The sequence below is a fragment of the Leuciscus leuciscus genome (assembly GCF_965113295.1).
Source record: "Leuciscus leuciscus genome assembly, chromosome: 15".
In the NCBI taxonomy this organism is placed as follows: Eukaryota; Metazoa; Chordata; class Actinopteri; order Cypriniformes; family Leuciscidae; genus Leuciscus; species Leuciscus leuciscus.
Genome location: NC_138739.1, coordinates 18,250,364 through 18,265,822, shown reverse-complemented (window position 1 = coordinate 18,265,822; position 15,459 = coordinate 18,250,364). Strand labels below are relative to the sequence as shown.

The following is a 15,459-nucleotide window of genomic DNA, read 5'->3' as shown; positions in this document are numbered from 1 at the left end:
TCTTATGCACTTGTTGTGATTATTTTATGATTAATGTTTATGTAAAGCACTTTGAATTACCATTGTGTAAGAAATGTGATATATACAGGAAATAAACTTGCCTTGCTTACCTTATGAAACAATTCAATTTAGTGAATTCAAAAATCAAGTATTTATATAATATTACATTTTAGGAAGAAGCTGAAGACCTTACATTATAAAATTAAATAAAAGTGAGCAGGGCCCACAATCCATGGGAATTATAAGCAACGTGGTATATGTTGCTTATAAATATATGTTGCCGCCCCCCCCCCCCCCCCCCCCCCAACCACCCATTTTTGTTCAATATATATCAATATATTTTCATTCAACAAGAAAGAATGCAGAATGTATTAAAAGAATGCAGAATTAATTAAACACTAGTAGGAAATAAATACAAAGTCTGAACTTTAAAGTCTCACTTAATACATGATGAAACATAAGGGTCAGTTTGTGTCTGCTGAGAGATTGTCAAACATCTACAGGATGTGGTCTGGAACTCAAAGGGACAACACATATATGAAATGAGACGTGAAAATAACAACACAAACAAATAATTAATGTGTAAACTTGAATCAAGTCAGTTCTTCTTTGTACTCTATTCAGTGTATTTTGTGAGGTATGTAAATAAAAAAGAAGTTTTGTTAATGCTGTTGTTTTCTAGACAGGGTCTGTAACGGCAGAGAAGAGAAGATGTTGAAATAACCACAAGAACTGAGACCGTCTGCAGTCTTCATTACATTTAGATCAGAGAACAGATATCCATTTAAGATTATTGCATTTAATGACATATAATCTTTAAATATCCCCTCAAAACAGTAGTTAAATAATATAAAAAAATGCAAAAACCCTCATGCAAGATACATATTGTCTCAATACTCACTGAAAAAAATTATTCGTTGAATTTAATAAAAAAAATGATCGTAAGTGGTTGCACACAATTGATTTTAGCTACATTTAAACAATGCATTAAGTTTAACTTAATAAATTTTAGTTCAACTTAATTCATTTGTTTAAATGTAGCTAAAATCAATTGTGTGCAACCACTTACGATAAGAAAATTGATTAAATTCAACGAATCATTTTTGTTTTTGAGTCATCTGAGTTTATTTCAGGTTAGTTTAGTGTCAGACAGACCCAAATGAAAGTGGTTTCTGTTGAGTGGACAAACATCTTGCTCCTGTTTACTATTGCATGTGTGCGGTTGACTGACGGCTAAAACATTGATTGCCTAAAACAGCAGTAGATCGAACCAAAAAAGTGCTGCAACTTTCTGGAAAGAAAAATAACAGCACCAGAATGAGAGCTTTCTGTTGTCAAAGATATAAAGTGTACTTAACCGGAGCTTACTGACCTGTCTGCACTAAAAATGTGTCATTATAGCCTATTGGAATAGAGTATCTATGGAAACAAGTGATAAACACAGTATTCTATTTTGCAGTGTTATTAAAAGATAAGGAATAAAAACCAGGATGAGAAACTGATCTACGACATCAGTATTTGAGCTTTTTTGCTCTTTTCAGAGAGAAGCGCGTTCATGACATGTACACAACCAAGCACCACACCAAGGTGAGCAGACTGAAGGAGTCTTCTGATTGTTTGTATCTGGCGTGAAACCATATGACGGATTAACCTCAAAGGGTTGAATAAATTATTTATGCTGCTTTGTTCTGTTTTTGTTGTTTTCTTCTGGATGGTGAGTTCTAGGCTAGATAAAGTCTTTGGAGCATTCAAATGATTTAGACGATTTACAGATTTATATAGGCCTAATCTAATATTGTTCTTCAGGAGTGTTTAGTGTTGAGACTGATGAGATAAACGCCCCCGCCAACATTCCCATGTGAGTTTTTGATGGGCTGTCACTTGGGCCCTGCAGGAAAACTCAAATGGAGCCCATATAAACTTTGATTGAACCAAAAACCTCTGCACTCAATAACCTAGAATACTGTCTAACACTTGATGGCTGCTCTGACAAGTCTTCTTCATCAGTTAGGAACCTGGGCGTGCTCTTTGATACCAATCTTTCATTTGAAAGCCATGTTTCTAGCATCTGTAAAACCGCATTCTTCCATCTTAAAAATATATCTAAATTACAACATATGCTTTCAATGAAAAATGCGGAACAGTTAGTTCATGCGTTCATGACCTCAAGGCTGGATTATTTTAATGCTATTATGGGTAGTTGGCCTGCATGCATTATAAACAAACTACAGCTAGTCCAAAACGCAGCAGCTTGAGTACTTACCAGAACCAGGAAGTATGACCATATTAGCCCTGTTCTGTCAACACTGCATTGGCTCCCTATTAAACATCGTATACATTTTTAAATATTGCTGATTACTTACAAAGCACTAAATGGTTTAGCTCCGCAGTACTTGAGCGAGCTCTTAACGCATTATAGTCCTTCACGATATAGCGATCTCAAAATTCCGGCCAGTTGATAATATAGAATATCAAAATCGACTGCTAGCGGTAGATCCATTGGAACAGTCTTCCTAACATTGTTCGAGAAGCAAACACACTCTGTCAGTTTAAATCTAGACTAAAAACACATCTCTTTGACCTAGCATTCACATACAACATTACACATTCCTATTATTCAAATCAGTTCAATGATTATTAGGCTGCATAAATTAGGTCAGCCGGAACTGGGAACACTTCCTATAACACCCGATGTACTCGTTACATCATAAGAAGAATGGCATCTACGCTAATGTTAGTCTTTCTGTTTATTCCGAGGTGTAATCAGCCAGATCCTGGGCGTACCGAGATCAAATGATGGACCTGAGCCTAGACACGACCACAACGCATCCCTGAAGTGTCAGCAGAGATAGACTCTCCCGTGTGAAGAACTCATCGACACGACAGCCATCGGCACTGATCCTCAACAAACTGATCCTGATGACTCCCATCTTCAACCAGATGGAACTGGATAATATTCTGAATGTTCTGATCCAATCTGACTTCTGACTTATAATGCTGCCTGAATCATAATCATACACTGTTCATTCATTAGCCAGAGGAGAACTGAACCCCGACTGAGCTTGGGTTCTCCCAAGGTTTTTTCTCCATTCTGTCACTGATGGAGTTTTGGTTCCTTGCCACTATCGCCTTTTCCACCTTTGTCGCCTTTGGCTTTGGGCTTGCTTAGTTAATATTCCACAATATTATTGATCTGCCTGCATTGACACCATTAAATGAAACTGAACTCAGCTGGACAATGACATCACTGTTTTCTCCAGAGCGGCTATATATATAAATGAACTAAATTAAAACTTTTTTGACAACAAAAATTAACCATCACTGAACTTACTTAAGCTGGACTATGACGCTCATTTCTTCTAGAAACAAATTTTGTTACATTATCACTGATATATAAAGGTGACTCGACTTGACAGGGAACACAGTCCGACCGAATGAAATGATTTAACAAAATTTTTTTGGTCCTACGCCTTTCCACAAATGATATATATTTAAAAAATGTTTATTTAAAAAAAATATATATTTTAAAATGTTTTTATACAATATTTAGCCTGGTTAAAACCAGACCATTCTCAGTAGTAACTGAGTTATGGTCTGGCAAAGCTCCATAGACAAATCATTTCCAAAGGGGCGTCACCAACGGACGTCGCTCAAATGCCTCTCGGCGCAATTGGATAGACCTAAAACTCCAAAAACCAATCAGAGCGATCGTCATGTGTAAAGCCATATGCTTCGTCCCAATTCGCCTATGTTACACTACGCCATAAAAGTATACTCTTTTTGTGAAGAAAATGTATTTACTTTTGAATGTGTAGCAAAAAAGTAGGCAACTTTGGGACATACTATACTTCATCATCTTTATCGTACGGATCTGTCGCGTGCATCCCGTTATGTAAACTGCCCTGTCAATCATCTTGTCACAGTTAAAATCCTCTATTAAATCTAATTTAATTTCCTACCGTTTCGGAGAGAAATGTAGTAGCACGTTCATCTGCCAGTGGGTCTTTCATGGAGACTGTCCTCATGTGTTTGCAATTTGAATATAATAATGCTGCATTTAAAAGTTGGTGTGCTTCACCAACGGAGTGGACGTCGCTCAAATGCCTCTGGGCACAATTGGATAGGCTAGACCTAAAACCAATCAGAGCGATCGTCATCGTGTAAAGCCCGCCTCAACGTTTCTGATTGGTGCCGCGATTTCCACGGCATGGAAATGGCCTTCAATGAGCTCTTTGCCAGACTACTTGCAGAGCAAATCTAAATTTGCCGGAAGTTGTCTGGGTTTTCCCAGGCTATACAATATTGGCACTTATTCCGAAATTCCGCTTCAATGTATATCTGTTGAGTGATTTGTAATGAGCTATTAATCAATATTTATGCTTCTAAATATCAAATGATTTGAATGACTTCTTCAAGGATGATTTGAATGACATCTTCAAGCTTCTGAGATTGACTAATTATAAAGTTACATGTGAGAAAAGCACCGAACACCTGTTAAAAAAAACTATATTTACTCTTCTAGCTGACCCTGAAAGACGAGGTCACTGGGGTCACTCAGGCCTGTTGCCTACACGGCAATTTTTTGTTAAAACATTTACTTTACTTTTCATCTTCAATCACTAGAGAATAATGACGAATATTGTCTGAACCGCTCACTGAGAGAAAGTACGTTATCAGCATGTTTTGGTAAAATTTCCTGGTCAGAGCTAGAGCTCAACCACCTCTGTGTGTGTGTGTGTGTGTGTGTGTGTGTGTGTGTGTGTGTGTGTGTGTGTGTGTGTGTGTGTGTGTGTGTGTGTGTGTGTGTGTGTGTGTGTGTGTGTGTGTGTGTGTGTTACAGGATGTTCTGAGGTGAGCTACTGTCACGCAGGGGAGGTAAAATGACCATCTGTCCTCCAGATAATCGATGGAGATATTCTTCTGACTCACAGCCCATATGTGGACATTTGTCCCTTAATCAATCATCATTCAATCTGACGTGATGATGTAGTTCAGTGACCTGTGTTAAAGAATAATTGCTGCTGTATTAAGTGTGTACGGCAGAGCGGCCTATGAACTCCTTGAGTGTTGAAGCTGACTTCTGCTGATGAAACTGCAAACTATTCTTTAGTAAAAAAATGTCTTCAATTTATGCATCTCTTGACTCCTGGTCTTAATTCATCATATCTGGTCCTATTTTTTTGTATATCTTGTATTATTTACTTCAATGTTAGTCTGATGCTAGTCAGATCCCATTTAGTAAAAAAAAAAAAAAAAAGTATAGGTAAAAGAACAAATGACCAACCTCTACTGATCAGACATGTTAAAACTTTGCATATATCTTTCTTTTTGCCTTGGTCAATTTCAGCAACTTGCAATCCATCCACCCTGTTCACTCTGACAACATAGAAAAAAAAAGTATTAGTTTTGTCCAGTTTTAGCAATTGGCTTTATTGTGTATTTGCACATAGATCAATGTATGGAGATACTATTGGAACAGAAATGGCACTTTACACATATAAGATCAGTCACAATTCCCATGCAAATAAGATTACACAAAGAAGAAACACCAGTTTCAGATTACTTATGATATATCAGCTTTACAAATATCTGTGATACAGAAAAATTACAAATGAGAAGGATTCAGATTTAAGACAATAATAGGAAGTCCAGGCAACAAACAGAAGTCCACAATAAAATGAATAATACAAAATAAAAAAATCAGGGATTCATAAAATCACATTTTCTTTTGTATTTGATTCATTTTAAAAAGAGTTTGAAATATGAATCAGTTCAGTAAGGTCATATAAAACAGCAGTATATCTTTACTCGTGTTAAGTGAACTGCAGCCAGCAAACTATTACTCATGCTCAAGCACAAAATGGACAAGAGACTGATCGTGATTCAATGCCCCGATATACCCACCGCAAAGTTATTTTTAGTTTTTTGCTTAGAAGTAAAAAGACTGTGAGACTATAGTTTACATTAATTCCTTCTCTTTGCATGACACATAGACATTACAGTACATAATAGCTCTTTCGGCATTATCCTGAACATTGTATTAGCATTCATTTAATATGTCAGAACGGAAGAAAGGCTCTCGGGAGCGTGTGTAAACGCCACATCCTCTTGAGTCTTCGCATTAAAAAAAATCAGCCTACAGGCTTTCATGTTTCATTTCAATCATTTCAGACATTGACAATACAAAAAAACAATTAGGCTAATATAAGAAAATTGTTACATATATCTACACTGATCAGTATGTCATGCAAAGCACATGTTTAAATTGTTACAGATTATTACACATATTACACGTTGATTCTCCTCATTATTCATCCTGATCCTGAGTTTCATTCACTTTATCTTCACTGAAACCTGTTATAAAAACACAGAAATATTCACAGTAAAAACACCAAGTTAAAAAATGAAAACAGTATTGAAAAAATAATAGTGTTGATAATAATGATGATAATAATATTAGCTATTTGTTCTCCTGCATTAACCTTGTTTTAGTTGATTAGCCTGTACCATAATGTATTACACACTGTGGAGAATATGTTGTGATTTATAAATGTTAATTTAAATTAGTCTTTGTTCTTTAGTCTTTTATTTCTGATATGATGCTAATTAATGGAGAGTGACATCAACACTGACAGATTCAATGGATATAAAAGGTCTTATTGACCACTGGTTCAGGAGTCAATAACAATTTGTTAAATTAAATCAATTACTGGTGTCCAATCAATGGGGTAAATTACTAAATATTATATGGCTAAAATATCCAGCAGCATTGTGTTCTTTGATCAAAACTGCACCAGATCTCCTCTATTTGCTGTTCTGTCTAAAATAAAGCAGCACAAGATCAGTGCTGTATTTAATATTTCTGTATTAATGTTGTTTCTTTGTCAAGTTGTTTGCATGTAATACTTACACCTTTGCCTTGGTTACTTATCCTTCTTGCAGTAAAACAACAGTTACAGCCCAAACCATCAGAGCAACACTGGCACCAGATATTCCTGATACAGCACCTGAACGTGACTCTGTAATGATAAAGACAGACATTAGTGTGAGTGTGTCTGATCTATAACACACACTATAAACATCAACACTATATAACCTGAGTGAAGATCTGATACTGTAATGATAAAGACATACATTAGTGTAAGGGTGTCTGATCTATAACACACACTATAAACATCAACACTATATAACCTGAGTGAAGATCTGATACTGTAATGATAAAGACAGACATTAGTGTGAGTGTGTCTGATCTATAACACACACTATAAACATCAGCATATAACCTGAGTGAAGATCTGATACTGTAATGATAAAGACAGATATTAGTGTGAGTGTGTCTGATCTATAACACACACTATAAACATCAGCATATAACCTGAGTGTAGATCTGATACTGTAATGATAAAGACAGATATTAGTGTGAATGTGTCTGATCTATAACACACACAATAAACATCAACACTATATAACCTGAGTGATTTCTGTTGTTGTAAATAGCAGAGGGTGGTGATAGATGAAAATGTAGTTTAATATCATCATGCAGTTATAGCTTCAGTAATTCAGCAAACCTACAGCATGCATTACTGTACTTAATTCAAAATAATAACAAGCAGATTCAGAGAGAACATGTTAAGTGCTAAAAACTAAAGCTCTTCTATGCCAGATTATGTTTTCACTCATTTATTTACAACCTCTTGCTCTTTTTATAATGAACAGATACAGTTCTTGAAATACAAGGTTCTTTATGACAATATTTTAAATCATGTTAATTCTCTCTACAATGTTTCATTTTTTGCATAGAATTTCCTATGTTCAAACTGATACTGAAAGATTTGATATACTCACTATTGACAGTAACACTGATGGTCCTCTGTAAGGTGTATGAGCTGCTGATCATGTTCAGATGATAAACTCCAGAGTCTTTGTTTTCAGAGTCACTGATGATGAGAGATCCAGATTGGTGATGCATCTGCAGTCTGCCATTGAATTTCTCATTATCTTTGTCAATTATTAGGAATAGTTTAGTCCCTTTATTGATTTCAGCAATGATATTGTCTTCAATTTTCCACAATATCTGATCATATCCCTGTATTTCAGTAACACCAGTGTGTAGAATGACAGATTCTCCCTCCTTCACTGATACTGTCTTCACGCCACCTGTCAAAACAACAAACACACACAGAGAACATATGATTAAACATCTTAATAATATTTTTTTTAAACAGATAAGTTTTAGGGAACATGGTTCACATTAAATGTAGTTCATGAGCGACAGAGGTGAAATGCACATATGAAAGGAGCATGTTTGTGTCAAGGGATCTATAGCTACTGAATTTTCATTGGCTAATGCAACACGATTTTATAATTTGACCAAATGACATTTTAAAAAGAATGAAAAATCATGTTAATATTTGACATGGATTCAGTTTGATTCTAGTCATTGTCTGTAATATAGCATCAGCCAGTACATCCACAATCCATTATCTAACCATCTGATGCATATTGCAAACACAATTGGAAGCACTTTCTTGTTTATAGAAAGCTCTAATATGATGGCTGGTTTTACTCAACTTCCAAGAGTAAGGGAACACAGGTGGATTCATAAGTCTATCGAAACAAAGTTGTGGTTACAAGGTACAGGGCTGACAAGCAGAGAATGAAGTTAAGACTGCTACGCTATTAATTCAATTAATATTTATCCACATTTAAAATGGCTAAAGAGTAAAATTTTCTTGAAGAAGTTCTTACATTTTGTCAATTTCAAATAAAACATTCCCATAAATATCCCCACATGACATTTAACATTTAATAAGTATTTTATATTGTTGTTTATTTGTACAGTATGTAGTTACACGATGTTCTGATCTACACTTACTAGAAGAAATGAATGACCCTCAGAGAAAGATTTCTAAAGATCTGTTGGTGAAACAATATTTAGATCAAGAGTATCATTATTGTACTCAAATATATTCTGACGGTTCAAAAGATCCTGAATCTGGGCATATAGCTACCGTCATTCAACAGATGGACTTAGTTTAAAATAAGTAAAATAACATCTAATTTCTTATCTGTTTACTCTTCAGAGTTGATTGCTATTCAAATGGCCCTTCAATGGGTGGAAGAGGTACATTTGCCTCAAGATGTCATCTGTTCTGATTCATTATCAAGCCTTATAAGTCAAAAAAAAATTTAAATATGGAAAAACTGACTCAAGACAGGATATTCTTGTGGACATGGGAAATGAAATAGATGGCAAGAGTTGTGGACTCAGGAAGGAAAGGGACGACACTTATATGAAATAAATAAATAAATAAATAAGTAGGAAAAGTGAGAGAAGTTTGCAGCAAAAGAAGGGATGATACAATGATTTCACAACTTTGTATCGGACACACAGCTTTGAATCAATCACTTTTTAAAATTGGTAAACATAATACAGAATTTTGCAGCAAATGTGAATTAGAAACCGTTGAAAATGTTTTTCTAAAATGTGCTGGTTATAAAGAAGATCTCAGCTCAAAGAATATATTAAGGATGTAGAATTAAAGAGGTTAACATTGCTAAACAACAATTCAGAAGTGACTACTGCTTTATTAGAATATCTTAAGAGAACACATTTGATTAGAAGAATTTAATTTATATTTTATTTTTTTACTTTCCCTTGTCCATCAACACTCCACCCCAGTAGGTGGCGGAAATGCACCAAAACTGGTTTTCCAACCGCCATTCAATTCAGAAGAAGAAGAATAAAATGGCTGCCCACTGCTCCATGTGTGTGTTCACGGTTTGCAGTGTATGTTGTGTGTGCACTAACTTGGATGGGTTAAATGCAGAGAGCACATTTCCGAGTACGTGTTACCATACTTGGCCTTCACATGTCACTTTCTTTCTTTCAAAGAATAGCATATGATAAAGAAATGGAAATCTGTCTCAGCAAATTACTACATAAATCCTGCATGCTTATCCTGCATTTTAAGCATTACATTTCTGTTTAATTTCATGTAAACTTGAGTGTTGTTTACTAGAGTCATCACAGAGTCAATATATAATAGAATTTAACAGAACAGCTACTCACCAACAGCAATATAGAATTTTCTGTGTAAAATCATACTGATGGTGTTGATCTCCACTTTATAATCTCCAGACTGATCGATTTGGATGTTTCTGATGGTGAGATCTCCGGTCTGATTGTTACTCCATCTTGAGTCAGCAGGCCTGCTTAAGCGATCAGTGTTGATGACTTGATCTCCAAACTTCCACAGTATCTGATCATCTCTCTGTTTTTTAATAACACCAGTGTGTAGAGTGACAGTATCTCCCTCCACCACTGACACTGACTCCACAACATCTGTCTCAACAACAAACACACAAGCAGAAGAAACAGAAATAGTTTAAAACAGAAAACAAGTTTATAATTTCCACACAGTCACAGTTACTTGAAATAGCAATGTGAAGAGGAGTCTAAAATCTGAGACAGAAAATTTTGTTCCTGTAAAATGTGTTCCTATAAAGTTATCTTTTCTGTTTCAACAATACATACAAACTGTAAAATCTCATCTGCTCCACACCATAAACGCACACACATCATCTTTGTCTGGTCTACAACCAGGACTCACCCAAGCTTTGGATGTTATTCTTACCTGAGATACCTACCTTCGTGTTGTTCTCCTGCCTGTTTCCGTCTCGAGTTCTCAGTGTGTTCTTCTAGACCCTGTAAGAAGAAAACATTCTTATTTCAGTTAATCAGTGATCCATTGGTGAGAAAATGTCCATGCGGAGCACTATGCCTCAGTCGGACTGTTCAAGCCTCATCCTCATCTTCATGATTGTTGTCTCCCTGCAATATACTTCGCTTGCCATTTATCTGAATGAATAAATGTTTTTTTAATGTTTCTCACTACTACTGCGAGTCCAGACCAGACCTACACTGATATGCCACAACCAAGAGCATCAACTCTGCCTGATCAACCTGTTTTTCTCACTCTCCAAAAAGGTTGTCTGATTGAGGAATAAGAGATTTCTTAGAGCTGTCTTCCATCGTGTATTTAGATAATGCATTGCTAATGAAAATATTTCATATAGGGTTATATGAGCCCTGTATGCCATGGGATGTTAACACCTGCGCGATGGAGCAATATATAAACTATGCTCTCCTGCTTAGTCGATCTACCCCCAATAAACCCCTTATCCTTCCTGTAATTCTCGAGCCGGTTCCGTGAGATGGAATTCCTGAGTCAATTACAGTGAGTGAAATTCCCGAGTCCGTTCCAGTGAGAGAAGTTCCCAAGTCCGTTCCAGAGACAGAAATCCCAGTGTCCGTTCCAGAGAATGAAATTCTAAAGTTTGTTTGAGAGACTGAAATCTTAAAGTCTGTTCCAATAAATGAAGTTTCTGAACCTGATCCTGAAAATAGAATCAGTGTAGTTCCAGAGGAAGCAGATTCAAAGCCCTCTCTTCCCGTCTATCCTGGCAGGATCAAGGAGGTGGTCTTTTCCCTATACGCAGCTGCTGCTATGTGTGTCTGGGCCACACACACACCTGTAGTGACCATCTTTCCGTCGAGGAAATACAGTTGACGTGTGTTCCATAAACTTCATTTATTTATTGCAAACAATCATAAATTCAGATGACAAGTAAAGGAAATCGGAGCCCGATCTAATTTAACTACAGTTAGATTAGTTAGATTAAATTAATTTAATCTAATCACTACATTTCTAAGCACTACATTTCCCATCATCCTCCCTGGCTCCCACCTGCACACACTCCACAATCATCAGCAATCACCCTCATCTGCACCACACCATAAAAGCACACACCACAAAAGCACACACCACACACATCATCTTTGTCTGGTCTACAACTGTACAAATAGGCAGAGGTGTAAAGTCCAGGGGTCAGAAAGTAGAAGTCCTGCCATATGTTTATTCCACCCATGAACTCAGCCAGCTGATCTCCTGGCTGAAAAACTGTGCTAATTAACAAATCCAGGTGATTGGAACAAAATACTGAGGAGGACTTTTACTTTCTGATCCTGGACTTAACACCTCTGCAAATATGGCACTATTAGAGGGGACATCCATTTGTAGTGCTGTCCGAAACCATAGTGGATGTTATTGAGTGCATTCTTTCAATCCCACAATGCACCGTAATAACAAGTGTACAACCGATGTATGCTCAACGGCTAGAGAATACCCAAAATGCACTGTGAGAGTCGCGCGCTGAATGAATTCAGTCAGTCAATTCAGTCTCTGCTGACTGAGCGCGTACCTCCCCAAACGGACGAGGCGTGTACTTGACGCGCTCGCCGTTGTACTATTCTTTGAAACGACAGGGGGCGACTCGAGTAATTGTCCTCTAAACCATCAGGAATCAGCGGTGAGAAGAAGAAAGCTACACACGTGACAATGTTTATTTTAGGACACCACCACCAATACCACACTACAAAAAGAATTGTGTAAAACCCAGTAAACCCTGAGATTATTACTCGTGACAATGAAAGAAAATATATGGATATGAGAATGTGTATACAATATAACAAAATTAACGATCTCTAAAAAAAATTCTAATTTCACTAAACATTTCATTAAGTTTCGTGAACATTTGTATTAAACATGGACCTTTATGTTCATTAAAAATAGTTGTTATGCTATTGTATGCTCATTTTTAAAATGTAAGCAACTCATTTAGACGTGCAAACTGGGTGCCAGTGTGGTGAGAAGTCCGAGCTCGGCCAGATTCGGCTCGAAGTCGTTCATCTTCGGATGTGGAGCCGCGCGCGCTGTTACAAAAAAAGCCATGCACACCGCCAAGCGAAATGGGGTCTTGCGCACCCAACGCGCACGACCGCCCACACCACAATGACGGCATTTTTGCCGCCCGCACCTTCGCGCTCAAGCGGATGCGTCGAGAATAAACCTAGCTATTCTTACCATAGATATCATATAATAAAGGCTAGATGTCTCGTCCGCGCTGCTGGCCAATGGAGGTCGACGTCCGCACAAGGCGGCCATCTTGCCACAGGGAGCTCGCTCACTCGTAACATTGTGTTTTAATGGTGCATGTACTTTTAAATAACCATAACTTGCTCAATTTTCTACCGATTTTCAAACGGTTTGGTTTGTTATAAACGTCAGAGATGTAGTTATGACACTGCATACATATGAATAATTATAACATACATGTTCAAGCATTGGGAATTATAGCCATGTTAATAATGTTTGTAAGAAACCAAACCGTTTGTAAATCCGTCAAGATTTCAGCGAGATAAGAGGATTTGTGTTCGTGCTGATCACTCACCTTACTTCAGATACCACAGAGCTCGCCAGAAAGCTTCCCTGTGACAAGATGGCCGCCGGTGATGCCGTTCGAGACTCCACCTTAAGACATCTAGCCTTATATGGATATCTATGATTCTTACCTGATATACCTACCATCGTGTTGTTCTCCTCATCTCCACTCCTGCCTGTTTCCATCTCCAGTTCTCAGTGTGTTCTTCTAGACCCTGTAAGAAGAAACATATTCTTATTTCAGTTAATAAGCGCTATACTTACCTTGCCATTTATCTGATTGAATGAACGTTTGTTATTGTTTCTCATTACTTACAACATCTTGAGTCTGTGTTCCCTGACAATAACATGCTAGAAACATAATCACTGCAATAATGATACAATCATTGACTCTTAAGCAAACCCTAACCCTTTTTTTTAAAACTTTTTTTATATTGTTTAGTGTGAAATATGGGGCAGTGTATTTCTTACTCCTCTAGCATTTGGCTTGCTTTGGATATTGTAAAATATTTTAAAAACGCTATACAAATACATTTTATTCAGTAGAAACTGGATTAGGTTATAAAAGAAATCTAGGATTTCTTATTTTAAATGTACACTTTAAATGTACACAAAAATGTCACACTTTAATCCAACACTACCTTTCAAAAGGATTTCAATATATAGCCTCACATATGATTTGAAACAAATTAAAGGCATTTTGTTTCTTAGAGTTAGAATAAATCTCCCTAACTGTATCCTAGTCTCATGTGGTTAAAAAAAAATAATAATAAAAAAAAAAAATATTAAGAAAGAGAAATTAATACACAAATTGTAATTCAATACTAAATTAATTTTGTAACATTTGGAGACTTGGATTTGGATTTGGTCAATTATAAACGTCTATGTTTTTTCTTCTTAAAGTTGACATAAAAATAGCATAACCCTCTTGGGATAATGTGAAGTATTTTTAAAGAATTTACTGACATTTACACTGAATTAGTATTAGCACAAATACTATGTTTTTTTTTTTTTTTTTACTGTCGCTGCTGTTGTCTATTACTATTCAATTTACAAAAAATAAATGCTTAACCCATATTAATAAAACTTGTAATCATTCCACTGCAACTAACCTGTTCAGAGACAATTGATTGACATAAGTTACTCACCATGTACAGTAACTTGAAATGTCTTCAGTTTAGTACCTGTACTCTTCCTGATGTCTACACTATAATGTCCAACATGTTCAGTTCTGATGTTTGTGATGGTGAGAGATCCAGTCTGTTTGTCCAGCTTAAGTCTGTCTCTGAATTTCACATCACCTGAATAGATGATTCCATTTGTTTCCTTAGCAATGATTTCATCACCAAACTTCCATATTATCTCTTCATCTCCCTGTAAGTCTGTAGGATCAGGGTTTAGAGTGACAGAATCTCCCTCCATCACTGACACTGTCTTCTCTCCATCTGTGTCACCAACCACACCTGATGAACAAAGAGGAACAGTTTTGTTATATAATAGTGTAGTATTTGTTCTGTAAATACATTATATTAATGAAAACAGTTTCTTAGGCAATGTATTGTTTGTTTACAGCTCTATTCCTCTATTGATACGGGTAAATTACAGTGTTACACTATATTTGATATTATAGTTTCACGTCTTTAGGCAGTTCTCTAAAGTGATCCTTGTCATTCACATTCATGTACAGTACAGAAGGGATATTATGAGCTCATTTATGGTCAGTCCCTGGACTTACTTACTTACTTTATTCTATAAACATAATTTATAACTATCAGTAGTTTTAAAGCTGTTGAGATAAAAACTTTTGTCTGGCAATTTGTATATTCTCAAATTTCAGGGTGGCACAGAGGCAAACATGGGTCTTTTATTATGAATTGACAAGATAATAACAGGAAACATGATAATGCATCAACCGGAGAAGCCCAACTGATCATTGTGTCAGAAAGAGAAGGTTTCATCTCTCTTCAATTCTGATAAAAACTGTTACTTTCAAGTATAAAATGGTACACTTTCCAGGTGACAACCATTGTAGAACTAGGAAAAGGCTATTTTATCATAAATTTCTTCATTGTATTTACAAATCCTATGTATGAACTTTCTAGTATAGGCAAAAGCTAATCCAGGCATCCAAGAAGCCAGTTCAATATAAAATTAGTTGCAAAAGTCAGGTGGTACT

The 15,459-nt window shown here is 36.3% G+C and overlaps 1 protein-coding gene and 1 long non-coding RNA gene across 2 annotated transcripts in view; one reads left to right on the top strand and one right to left on the bottom strand.

The window, feature by feature from the left end:
• Window positions 1-5,700, top strand: part of LOC309475700 — a 28,217-nt gene extending 22,517 nt beyond the window's left edge. The window contains exon 2 of the long non-coding RNA XR_014197788.1: window positions 5,664-5,700. This is a non-coding gene — a long non-coding RNA (uncharacterized lncRNA). The remainder of the gene's footprint in view (window positions 1-5,663) is intronic.
• LOC309475671 (uncharacterized protein) lies at window positions 5,698-14,975 on the bottom strand. Its single transcript, XM_082138585.1, has 4 exons — window positions 14,432-14,975; window positions 7,846-8,157; window positions 6,911-7,019; window positions 5,698-6,354 (listed from the first exon to the last, which is right to left on the bottom strand). Exons 1-3 carry the CDS (start codon window positions 14,703-14,705, stop codon window positions 6,928-6,930), a joined length of 678 nt encoding a protein of 225 aa, XP_081994711.1. The 5' UTR covers window positions 14,706-14,975; the 3' UTR covers window positions 5,698-6,354; window positions 6,911-6,927.
• Window positions 14,976-15,459: the final 484 nt, after the last annotated feature.